Consider the following 13470-nt stretch of genomic DNA (forward strand, 5'->3'; position numbering starts at 1 on the left):
TTAAGACCTGGAGCTACCAGAACAGCATGTCTTTCTCTAGTACCATTAAATGACTTGCATTGTCCACAATGTACAAAACCTGTATGTATATGCTTTTTGTTACCACTATTCAGCCTCATTTAAGATTTTAAGATTTATTTACTTCATGAGCTGAGCTTCAGTGAGGGGGGCCCCCATTTTAAAATCTTGTCCCTGGGCCCACTCCAACCTTGCTAAGCCCCTGGGTGTGAATCTTTGCTTTGGTCTTAAATTATGGCGAGGGTTGCTTCTGACAGTGGGCATTTTTAGAGTTTATTCAACTTGAACTGTACAAAGATATACCTAAAACAAAACAGTGAAATGGCATCATGGTTAGTAATGTTCAATTACAACTGGCATGAGAAGTTGTTTGGAAATGGATCCCGATTCTGCACCTACACGGGTTTTGGACAATGCTTCAATATATGGAATACCTTGATGATCAAGAAATATATATGTTCAAGCTGCTGAATCCTCAGCTGCGTAACAATCATGTTACAGCAACTCAAATTAAAATATCATATACATTACACTGAATAACATGAACTTCATTAGGAAATAGTTAAATAAGTCACCCTTTGCAAACCTTTTGAAACTTGGAAAAGATGCTGCTTTTAAACCTAAATAAACATCCTTACCCATGCTGTATTTGGCTTTGGTGCAAGTAGTTCTTTTCAATATTTCATAAACCTATAAACAAAAATAAAGTTCCTAAGATACTTGAAATGAGTGATACAATTTCACTATTTACAATCAAACAGAAGCACTGGTGCATTTCAGTTCTTGATCAAGGCTATATATCACTACTATACTTTCCTGAAAGCCAGTATAGAATATTAAGAACTTTCAGTACCTTAAAAAGAGAGAAGTTTTGTACAGCATGTTTGGAACAGAGAGAGCTGAACAGAGAGGATGGAGAGGAGAGCTGGTCTTGTGATAGAAAGCATGACTTGTCCCCTTAGCTAAGCAGGGTCCTCCCTGGTTGCATATGAATGGGGGACTTGATGTGTGAGCACTGAAAGATATTCCCCTTAGCGGATGGAGACGCTCAAGTCCTCTCCCTGGCATCTCCAAGATAGGGCTGAGAGAGACTCCTGTCTGCAACCTTGGAGAAGCCACTGCCAGTCTGTGTAGACAATACTGAGCTAGATGGACCAATAGTCTGACTCGGTATATGGCAGCTTCCTATGTTCCTATGTAATATGGACGAGCAGATTTCAGACTTGTGGGATCTATTTCGTTTCCCCGCTAAAGTTCTGAGGTCTATGAACTGGACCAAAGTCTCAAATAGTGGTTCTGGGAGATGAACAACCAGGGTGCCTCTGAACCCAGGAACTGTTTTCAGTACCAGAGCTGTTCACAGTCCTTTTACTCAAAAAGCCCCTCTGGATTACTCCCCACAAACTTTCTACACTGCAGCAGCCTTAGGGGGGGAGAAATCCCCATCCTTTTTGTTGTTGCTCTGTTAAACAATTGGGTGTCACAATCCCTTGCTGATCTACTACGAATTGCCCAGAGCTCTGTTGATAGATCCTGATCTATCTTGATGAAGAAAACCAGCTCTAGTTCTGCCACCTCTCTTTCCTAAAGTTGATGACAAACCTTCCAGAATTCCATCTCCCATATACTGCTGCCACGTCATGAGTTAAGATCACTGAATGGGTTATTATTGAACGGGTTATTATTTCAGTGCCACAGCCATCCAAAATGAGATTGACTGGAACCAGGATGTGACCCTTGTGCTGTACAATTTCCTCTTACAGGAGATTAACCAGATATGTTCTAAAAGCACTGAAGATATGTTCTAGTAGTTCTGCCAGGCTTTTAAAAACTGGAGTTGACATCCAAGTGCCATGTCTAATGTTTTACATTATTGATTATATTGTATCAGTGTCCTATTGTGAGCTGCTTGAATTGTGGTGAGCAGCAATGGGCAAAACAGTGGGCTAGAAATTTAAACAGATCAATTAATTAAAAAAGATAATAAAGGCCTATCATCGCTCATATGATAGGTACACTGTTATCCTGTATCCAAATACAGGATAACAGTGTACCATATTTTTGCAAATATAATCTGTGGGTTATAATTTTTTTTTCATGGGCGGGGGTGTTGATTGATAAATAGATTAAGTGCTGTCAAGTTGGTGTTGACTCTTAGCGACCACATAGATAGATTCTCCCCAGGATGAAATGTCTTCAGCTTGGCCTTTAAGGTCTCTCAGTCGTGCATTCATTATTGTCATAGGAGTCCATCCACCTTGCTTCTGGTCGTCCTCTTAGACGACGTCCTCGGGGATATTGCAGGGAACTAAATGGGTGTAGGTTATAAATATTTTTATGTTCTTTTTCTTTGTGGGGGTGGGGGAGGAACTGCCTGGCTGGCCATCCGAGGCCTTGCAGTCTTCCCTTCCAGAGAATGGAGCCATGACCCTCCTTACCCACCTCTCCCGAGCAACTTTCCTGCCCAAGAGCAACAGATACCAGAGCCAAAACTCTTCCTGCCTCTGCACATCCACTGGGAGCTGCCAGTCCCATCCTGTGCCATCCTGCCTTGCTTGCCTCTGTGCCTCCCCAGCTCCAGAATCCCTGGTGCCCCTTTACTATTTTGCCTCCTGCTCCACTAGCCACTCTGCAGCCAGATCAGCTCCCTCTCAGGAGACCAAGGAGGAAGGCCCTAGCTGGACAGGAATGCTGTATTTCAGGATATATTCTGCATATAGTGCAGGTAAAACAGGTGTTTTTTTAAAACAGGACTGATGATCAGATCAGGTAATACTTAAAAGGTAAAGTGTGCTGTCGAGTTGGTGTTGACTCCTGGAGACCACAGAGCCCTGTGGTTGTCTTTGGTAGAATACAGGAGGGGTTTACCATTTCCATCTCCCGCGCAGCATGGGGTGATGCCTTTCAGCATCTTCCTATATCGCTGCTGTCCAATATAGGTGTTTCCCATCGTCTGGGAAACACACCAGCGGAGATACAAACCGGCAACCTCTGGCTTCCTAGTCAAGTCATTTCCCTGCTGCGCCATTAGGTGGCTTAATTATGGGTTATACTTGCATGCAGGGTATATTTATGAAAATACAGAAAGCTAATGTTCTCTTCATTAACATTTAAGAAGAACAATGAAATGGGAAAGGAAAGGTCACAGTGGTATTGCAATAATGAATTATTTACATTTTCAATTCTGTGCAGTAGAATACGACAATCCTAAATTGGATAATCCCCCTCCCCCATATGTGCTATACAGACCACATAAGCAGGAATTGCAGTTTTGGCTGACATCCTGACTAATGTTGCATGTGGGCTTCTAACAACAGCACATATGCACCATATGCCCCAACACTAGTCCTCATGCTTCCAAACTACAGACACTCTTGCCATTATTTTTGGCACTTTCTCCACATTCCAGAAGCACCCTGTCATAGCGGAAATATCTCCCTGAGGGTCAGAGGCATGTTTCCACTGTAACAAGGTGCTTCTGGAGTATGGAGAGAGCTCAGAAATAGGTGCATTGCTGCACAAAAGTGCCCGTACTTCTTAAGTGTGGGAGTTAGTGCGACAGCTAGCACAGCATGTGCACTGTTGTTAGAAGCATGTACACAGCATTCATCAGTATGTTAGCTGTGGCCATTTCTGGCAAAGAGTTGATGTTTGTAAATAGCCACCTGTAACAATCACTTGCACTATAAATGGAGCCCCAAGAATAATGAGAGATCACTTGTGACTGTGTCCCTCATTTTACCTTTTGAGAGGCATGATTCATCCATCTGTTTGTGGTTCCTTGCCTTCTGGAATAAAGGTTCAAGCTAATTTAACAAATCCCAAAGCTATGTGCTTTCTTTCTACTCTAATGAGCCCCAAAGTGGCAAATATATAATCTACGCGGCTAGGTATACATTTGGAATAAGGCTGTCTTTTTCCTGTTTTGCTTAACATTTTTGTTTTGTTTAACTATGTGCAATTTTAGCATTGTGGCTATGTTTGTCTTTAGATGGATTTCGGTTTGTCAAAAAATAGAAGTCATATACTTAGTATACTGAGGCTTTAATTTTAGATCATGGAAACAAACTGCAGTATAAAGAATGATACTGTACATGCTATCTTCTCTTATTCTTCTGTCTTGTAAAAGAAAAGCTTACTGGGGAAAAAACGTTTGGCTCAATCAGTATTAAAGAGTTTTTAAAAATGAAAAAGAAATATTTGTCAGAGATATCATCGATGTTAGTGGGCAACAGGATGTACAAGCTCGCGTTGAAAGAAACGACCTGCTTGTGGGCCAGCTCGGGTGGTATCCTTTTTTATTGGATATTGCCTTGAGATATTTTATGAAAGGCAATATATAAATCTAACAATCAATCAATCAATCAATCAATCAATCAGGTCTCTGTGTGAGTGGTTTCTTTTTATTTTACTGGATGAACTGTGCATATTAGATCGCATAGACGCTCACTGTTCAGTGAGGGTTATTGATTTCATATCCAAAAACTGGCCTGGAGAACCACTATTTAGGTTTACCCTGAAAGAGCCCCTGGTGGCGCAGTGGTAAAACTGCCGCCCTGTAACCAGAAGGTTACAAGTTTGATCCTGACCAGGGGCTCAAGGTTGACTCAGCCTTCCATCCTTCCGAGGTCGGTAAAATGAGTACCCAGAATGTTGGGGTCAATATGCTAAATCATTGTAAACCGCTTAGAGAGCTCCGGCTATAAAGCGGTATATAAATGTAAGTGCTATTGCTATTGCTAACATGTGGGAAATAATCTCTACCTCACTCTCATTCTCATCTTAGATGTCATTTCAGTTTATTAGCGTATGGCATCATTATGCAAGGTGAAAGGGCCTGCTCACAGATACATTCTAGGTTAAACTGTGAAAACAGTGGCTGACATAGTGAGAAATGTTTTTAAAGGTAGTCCCATTGAAATTAAAAGTTAAGCATTGCCCAAGTTGTCCTTTTAATTTCAATGGGATTACTTTGAGTAATTTTCCTCAGCATATCAGCCAATTTGTTCTAGGAGTTTTTGTTATTATGTTTTTGTTTATTTTGTAGTTTGCAGTAATTACTGGAATTTTATTTAGGATGAGCTGGGTTGGTATTCAAACTGGAAAATCACTAAGCTGGAACACCTGAAAATCAGATGGAACTCCTAGTAAAGTGCAAGTGAACTCTGCTATAAACAAATAAAAATAGCCAAAGGATTTCAAAAATCAAGTTAAACTGGGGATTGTGTGTGAGAAACTGAAGCAACCATACATGCACGGGCAATGCAATCACTTTCCCCAACTAATATAAACCTTCTTTCTTTTCATTTCACATACATGCTCCAATGACGTAGGTTTAGACTACAGGAAAGTGGTGCCTGTCTTGTTGTGCACCTATGTGTGTTTGTGTGCAGAAAGCCAGAATTCTCCAGTTTTCAGTTGACAGTTTGTAATGTCAGAATCTAAATATATAATTCTCTAAGGCGTACACATGGCTAATCCCATGTGTGGCAGCTCTCGCGAGAGTTCGTGAGCAGAAGCACCTGATTGGGCAGTGTGGATTCCATATGCAGACAGGGTGGAGGAGCTTGTGAGAGCAGAAGTACCATGGTGATTGGGCAGTGGGGATTCCATATGCAGAAAGAGAGGAGGAGCCTGTGGCACCATGGGGATTGGGCAGTGGGGATTCCATATGCAGATAGGGAGGAGGAGCCTGTGATGGTTAAGGTCAGTTGGGATGCAATTGTTACTGGTTGAAAGATGTTCTTGATTGCAAAGGATATATATATATATATATATATATATAGAGAGAGAGAGAGAGAGAGAGAGAGAGAGAGAGAGAGAGAGTGGGCAGGGGTCTGTGAAGAGAAGGGTCATGAGAGAGGAAGGAGCCCCTTCAGGAGAAGGATGCTGCCATTGTGTGAATTAGATGAGGAAACAAGATCTATTAACTCAGGAAGGGAGGGGGAGAGAGAGAGAGGAGGGAAAGAAAGACAGAGGGGAAGAGTGAGTGGAGGAGAGAGAAAGAGAGAAAAAGAAGGGAGAAGAAGAGAGAAAGAAGGAAGGGTGAAGGATGAGCCTAAGCCTGTCAGTGGCCTGAAAGAAATTAGTGGCCATGGTGGCACCTATTGGCAGCAAGGAAGGGCCCAGTCAACCACTACTACTGTTTGGGGCTACCAAGGCCATTGGTGGAGGAAGGCTGGCAGGCAAGGGACAGGCCTGTCAGTGGCCTGAGGGGAACGAGCAGCCATGGCAGTGGTGGTGGTGACAGCGAGAAAGGGCTCGGTCAACCGCTGCTGCTCCTGTGGGGAGGAGCAGGAGCAGGGCTCGGGTGAGGAGGTCTCTGGGGATAGAGGGCTGCAGCTTGGCCAAAAGGCACCACCAATACTGCAGCCGTGACCAAGAGGGGTGAGGGGGATGGAAGCAATGGGATGGAGGAGGAGGAGCAGGAGTGCAGCTCAGAAGAGAGTGGAGATCTCTCTGAGATGAGGGGGGCTGTGGCAGGCAGTGAGGGGAGCAATCAAGTACTAGCAAGCAGATGCTCAATGGTGGTTAAGCTAGTATTAAATAGAATATTAGCAACTTGTGTTCTGGATTGACATGAAGATGAACACAAGTTTTAATTCACTGGGCATACCCCAGTCCTTAACAGGTATACAGATACAGTATGTTGTAATTTTTGTAATGTGCTGAAGTTACAGGATATTACTAGTAGTTAATATAATCTATTTAAATCATTTTTATACCAGTGCACTATGATTTATGATCAGGCAATAAAAATCAGCCAAAAGCCTCACTACTTATAACAAGGAATAAATCATAGTTATAAATATTTATTTATTTATTTATTTGATTTGATTTGATTTGATTTCTATGCCACCCTACCAAAAATGGCTCAGGACTGTTTACATTAAAATAAAAACAATATAAAACCAATTAACAATTAAAACATTTAAAACAGTTTTAAAACCCTGGAAAATGAGGCCAAACATTTACAGTTTAAAAACCCTGGAAGGCCAGGCCAAACAGTTAGGTCTTAAGGGCTCTCCTGAAGGCCAATAATGAATTCAGATTACAGATTTCTGCTAGGAGTGAATTCCACAGCCCAGGAGCAGCTACAGAGAAGGTCCACCTTTGAGTCGCCAGCAGGCGTACTGCTGGTAACTGGAGACAGACCTCCTCAGATGACCTTAACATGAGGTGGGGATCACACAGAAGAAGGCGCTCTCTAAGGTAACCCAGACCTAAGCCATTCAGGGCTTTAAAAGTAATGACCAGCACTTTGTATTTTGCCTGGAAACATATTGGCAGCCAGTGCAACTGTTTCAAAACAGGCACAGAGACCAATCTGGCTGCCACATTTTGAACTAACTGAAGTTTCTGGACTACGTACAAAGGCAGCCCCACATAGAGCGCATTGCAGAAGTCGAGCTGGGAGGTTACCAACTGATGCACCACTGTTTTGAGGTCATCCTCTCTGAGGAATGGGCGCAGCTGTCGAATCAGCTGAAGCTGATAGAAAGCGCTCCTGGCCATGGCCTCCACCTGAGATACCAAGGTGAGGCCTGGGTCCAGGAGTACTCCCAAGCTACATACCTGCTCCTTCTGAAGGAGTGTAACCCCATCCAGCACAGGATGCTCTAACTCAGGGTTGGGGAACCTTGGCCCTCCAGCTGTTTTTGAACTACAACTCCCACCACCCTCAGCCACAATAATTATGGCTGGGGATGATGGGAGTTGTAGTTCAACAACAGCTGGAAAGCCAAGGTTTCCCCACCCCTGCTCTAACTCATCCCTCAAATTCTGAGCCCCTACAATGAGCACCTCCATCTTGCTTGGATTCAGTTTCAATTTGTTATCCCTCATTTAGCCCATTACTGCCTGTAGACAGGCATTTAGAGAATGAGTGCCATTTCCTGATGTTGGAGTTGAAAAGGAGAATTAGATTTGGGTGTCATCAGCATACTGATAATACCCAGCACCAAACTCCTGATGGCCTCACCCAGTGGTTTCATGTAGATATTAAAAAGCATTGGTGACAGAATGGAGCCCTGAGGGACTCAGCAATTGGAGCAACTGTCACCAAGTTCCACTATCTGGAATCTACCTGAGAGATAGGAGTGGAACCACTTCAAAGCAGTGCCCTCTAACCCCAACTCCCCCATGCAATCCAGAAGGATATCATGGTCGATGGTATCGAACACCACCGAGAGATCCAGAAGAACCAGCAGAGTTACACTCCTTCTGACGATTCCCCAGTAGAGGTCATCCATCAGGCTTACCAAGGCTGTCTCAACCCCATACCCAGCTCTAAACTCAGTTTGAAATGAGTCTAGATAATCAGCTTCCTCCAAAACCATCTGGAGCTGGTCGGCCACCACCCTCTTAATCACCTAAGAGATCCAGGGAAGGCTTCTTGGTTAGAAGCGGTCTAACCATTGCCTCCTTCAAACATGGAGGCACCCTACCCTCCCTCAGCAATTCATTTATGATATTAACTAGGCCACCTCCAACAATCTCCTTGCTGGATAGAAGCAGTCAGGTCAGGCAAGGATCCAGAGAACAAGTAGTAGGTTGCACCGCCCCAAGCAGCTTGTCTACATCCTCAGGAGTCACAGATTGAAACTGATCCAATCTAATATTGCAAGAGGGATTGCTGGACACCCCCTTCTTTGACCCCACAGAAATACTGGAGTCCAAGTCAGCCCGGATACAGGAAATTTTGTCTGCACCCACTAACCCACTAAAAGCGCCACAGCAGAATGTTTCCAGGGACTAATTTAAAGCAGAGGAGCAGAAATTAAACTCCTCACAACCCGGGATAGCTCTGCTGAACGCGAACCTGTGGACGCGATGCACACAGACCAAAACCTTTTTTTTTTTAATTTTGTTTTTGCTGCATGCACAGCTACTGCATAAGCCTTCAATGCTGTGTGGTCCTATGCTGTGTCCTGTCAGATTCGAGCCGAGTTCTCCTCCACTTGCATTCCAGTCACCTACCCAGCTACTTCGGCCCTGCAACTCCTCTGTATACCAAGGGGCCATTTTAGAAGCAGGTTGGAAGGGACACTTAGGAACAATCACGTCTACTGCCCTGCCCTTCCCTATTCCAGGTTCCCACCAGGGCATCGACAGAATAACTGGTCGCACCAACTTGGAAACCCTCCAAGGCTTTTTGGAATCCTACTGGGTCCAGCAGCCTTTTTGGGCGGACCATCCTAATAGGTACACCACCTATTTTCACACTGTTGCTGTGAAACCAACCTTAACCAAGTAGTGATCCATCCAGGACAATGGGGAAACTACCAGATCCCCCACCCATCAGAACACCCCCATCTGAACACCCCCCTGATCTGAACAAAAGACCAAATCAAGTGTGTGGCCAGCAACATGAGTTGGTTCAGAAACTAATTGGGACAGGTCCATAGTTGTGAACTCCTGAGCTGCACCAGAAGCCAGCCCCAAAGTGGATACTGAAGTCCCCCAGCACCAAAAGTCTAGGAGATTTCCAACGCCAACTCCACGACCAGCAATGTAAGCTCAGTTAGGGAGTCAGTTGGGCAGCAGGGTGGACGGTACACCAACAGAATCCCCAATCTATCCCTAGTTCGCAGCCTCAAAAATACACACTCAATATAAGTCAGCTGTCTCACAGGGGCCCTGGTCAGGGAGATGGTATTTTTATGGACCACAGCCATTCAACCCCTCCTACCCACTTCCCCTAGCTTGTTCCACCACAGAGTAACCTGGAGGGAGAAGCCGAGCTCACACTGGACCACTAGCCTCCCCCAACCAGGTCTCAGTTATACATGCTGGCTGTCTACCGCCAACACAGCCCTTCCTTAAATAGCCCCCGTGCCACTCCTCTCACAAGAGACAACTGGGGCAAAGCTGGTACAATGAGTGCTGGCAGAAGTTAGTTATCAGCACTCAAAAGGAAGGGAACAGAAACTCCAGCCAGACTGCAATGCTGAAACAGCTGATGTTCAGGCTTTTCTTCTGGCCAGTAAGATGGGGCGGGGGGAGATTGGAGGGGCTGTTTTTTAAATCTCACCCATGGTCTGGGAGATAGGCCAGCAGAGTCAAGGTCACTGACTCACTCCCTGGTCTTCTCATAAATCAACTTATTACAAGGAATTAAAATGTAAACATAAATATGTCAGCAATCCTATGCACAATTACAAGGGCGCAAGTTTCACTAAAATAAATGGAACTTCCTTCCAAGTAAATATACATAGAAATGTACTGTGCACATGTGTATATAATATACACACATACATGCCTATATCTATATATCTGCATAATTCTGTATCTGTTTACAATGGTCTCCCAAGGTCTGTTTTGCTTTTGTTTCAAATAATGTCATTCAAAGTTGCTGATGAAGCTGGTTGAAGGCTCATATAGGAATCTTGTACAAGATTACTATGAGGGGAAAAACATTGTCATAAATGATTGTATTATGCACTGTTTTTATGTTATAAGTGTATTGTAAGACTTACTATGGTGCTTCTAGTTTTGCTGTCAAAAAATGAATCTCTGTCAGACAAGTCAAATCTGTTGAAATATTAGAAAGGGAAAAAAAATCAATATATAGTAGTATGGATTTCATACAAGGTAGCCATTTTTTCTGGACTTTCCAGGATTTCTCTGAGCAGAAACATGACTGCTAGTCCAAAGCCTTCTGCAGCCAAAATCAATGTCTAATCTCTCACAAATTTCACTGAAAAAGAACCACGTGTTTTTGTTGTTTTCTAAATAGTGTGTAACACCCAATAACTGCTTCTGCCATATTGGTGTGTCCATTGACCTCATTCATTCCTATTTATAAAACTCACGGTGAGGGTTTTCTTGCTATATAATAAGTTCACAATTGGAACAGTACAAATGTATTTCTATAAAATAAAAGGCATACTTGTTACTCCACTGAAAAGAACTGCAATATATCTTTTAATAGCTAAAATGGTCACAGTGATTCTAAAGAGACCTGGTTCTTGTAGCTTCACAGTTTTCCAAGAGTGAAGTTGCACTCTCTAAGAAGGCAACACTTTCCCATTATTTTCTGCTAAGCCCAATTTGGTGTAAATCCACATGACCATTTACCACATAATGGCCACTAAAAACTTGACTACATGGTGACCCTAGCATTGTCGAGGGCTGGTTATCTGTCTATCTCAGCAATTTAGTCAGAATTTCTGAGAAGTTGTGGGACTGCGTTGCCTCTTGGTTCCCCACATTGCTGGTAGCTACTCAATGACTGCCTTCATGTTGTTACAGCCACTGTGTGACACATTTCGAAGTTGCAAACACATAGTAAATAGGTATGTAATTCTACCTTAACAATAATTTGGGTAGCCAAGATAATTGAGGCATTCTCTTTCATTTGCTATGGACTCTTTTTCTTTGTGTCCTCAAAGCACACCAAGAGGACCTACTCTTTGTCTTTCATGCCTGATTTACTCACACAAATGCTGAGTTCATAGCAAGCTACTTTTTGACTTGGACTGGAGTTTATTATGGTGAACAGATCATGTGAAGAGTCAAACAACAAACTGAAATCACATTTAATTTAAATTTAGATTGTAAATGTTTAAAATTTAAATTAATTTGATCACTCTCTTGTTCAAGACATCTTTGGAAGGAGTGATATTTAATGCAAGTGGTATACAGACTGCTGTTAGATTTGCTGTTAGATTTGAGATACATATATATTTGAGATGCATATAGCTACATGAACTGTCCATGAACTGTCCATCTTTATTTTGATTTTGTTAACTTTGTGGAGGTTAAATGTTTCTACTTAAATTCACTTAGCTAAGGTCACAGACAAAGGACTACTTTGAGCCAGACAAGATCCTGTTTACTTGGAAAAAATAATTTTTTTTAGTGCTAGTTGCATCAAAACACTGACCTATGTATTTCTATTAATATTCTTAAGCGTTCACTTCAAATGATACTCCCAAGGGTCAATTCTGTTGAAAATGACATTAAATACAGATTATGAACTTTGACTTACAAGTGTTGTTTCTCCCTGGAGAAAGGGTAGGAGAGGCGTTTCACTGTCTGGTGTTTGTGTTCTGCCACTTTCGGTTGGATAGGCTCTGTTATTTTTTGAATTACAGAATTAATTTTCTTCAGAAGACCATGTGGCTGATGAATTTGGTATATCTGAGAACCAAAAACAACAAACAATCTTATTTCAAATCATTGATAAAACATACCAAGGCTTCAAGAACTAAAAAGTCTTCAAAAGAAACAAAACGATCTGTATGGAGAAAATGAAAACTGGAAAGGGACCAGCACATGCTTTGTATCTCATGGGTCCTAAATTCAATCCCCAACATCCTCGGGTTCTCAGATAGTAAGAAAAAGTCTTGCCTGAGCCCTTGGAAAGCTGCTACCAGTCAGAGTAGTAAATATTGGGCTAGATGGATCAATTGATCCAACAGTAAGCCAGCTTCTTATGTTCATACAGGTGATTAGGCTTTTACACTGAAAAAGATAAGGCTGGCTAAGGCATTTCAATAACTTGAAGAATTGGGTCCCCAGCGCTAGCTGACATTCCTAGGGGTTGGTGCACACTTGCCGATAGCTGCCATGAGAGAAGCTGAGGAGTGTATAGAGCTTGGCGGGTTTGTAGCTGGGCTGTGCTTGCATGGAGGTGTCATGTTTGTTGTGCCCCAGTGCCTGTCCTCAGTAGCAACCAGCATTTCCATATGAAGCCCAGTTATTTGCCTATTACAATTTTGGTGACTGCAACAGTTTTTGCTCAAGTTACACAAACAATCTACATGCAGATGTGCTCATTCACACAAACAACAGCTTTTTGCAAGTGTGGCATGACTATAAGCCCTACTTTAAAAAAGGAAAGATTGGAGGGCAACAAATGCAAGAATGAAGATAAGAAACCCCAAAGATATATTCCACATAATAACTTTGAATCAAAGTAACAGACACAAAATGTGTTTGGCCAGTGTGTGCACTGTGGCCAATCTGTGCTCTACTGAGATCTCCACTCAGCATTCTTGCATCTTCTAAAGAACAGTTTAAAAAACAAAACACCTGACCACTGATATCTAAAACACAAAAGATAGTAGGATGTGATAACAATTGTTGTTGGTATTATAAAAACTTAACAAAGTTTAATCAACAAGAACAGAAGCAAACGTGCATCTTTGCCTCTTCTGTAGTTTATTGAACTGTGTTGAGTAATTACATGCCACTCGTGGTCATTTCTTATTTTATTGTTCATTGAAGGGTGCTCTTCTTGTATCTGCTACCTTTGCTGTTTTCCATGGCTGCAAACCTAGCAGTAGCCTCACATGCTCTCAGAATGATTACACAAGTGCTGCCAGCAAGTGTGAGAACACCACTACTCTGGGCTGCTCCAAAAATCTATACCTAAAGCATAGCTCCTTGTCAACTAATCCACATGCTCCTTCCAAGCCAATATAGTGAAATTACTTTGGTCTCTAT

The 13470-nt window shown here is 42.6% G+C and overlaps 1 protein-coding gene across 10 annotated transcripts in view; it reads right to left on the reverse strand.

The window, feature by feature from the left end:
• Nucleotides 1-13470, reverse strand: part of ANO1 (anoctamin 1) — a 272685-nt gene that overhangs the window by 86136 nt on the left and 173079 nt on the right. For all 10 annotated transcript variants that reach the window (XM_053265870.1, XM_053265841.1, XM_053265879.1 and 7 more), the window contains 3 exons: nucleotides 12011-12162; nucleotides 10497-10551; nucleotides 657-708 (listed from right to left, as the gene is read on the reverse strand). In XM_053265870.1, the coding sequence (XP_053121845.1) occupies nucleotides 657-708; nucleotides 10497-10551; nucleotides 12011-12162 (259 nt within the window). The remainder of the gene's footprint in view (nucleotides 1-656; nucleotides 709-10496; nucleotides 10552-12010; nucleotides 12163-13470) is intronic.

The sequence above is a fragment of the Hemicordylus capensis genome, chromosome 1 (genome assembly GCF_027244095.1).
Source record: "Hemicordylus capensis ecotype Gifberg chromosome 1, rHemCap1.1.pri, whole genome shotgun sequence".
NCBI lineage: Eukaryota > Metazoa > Chordata > Lepidosauria > Squamata > Cordylidae > Hemicordylus > Hemicordylus capensis.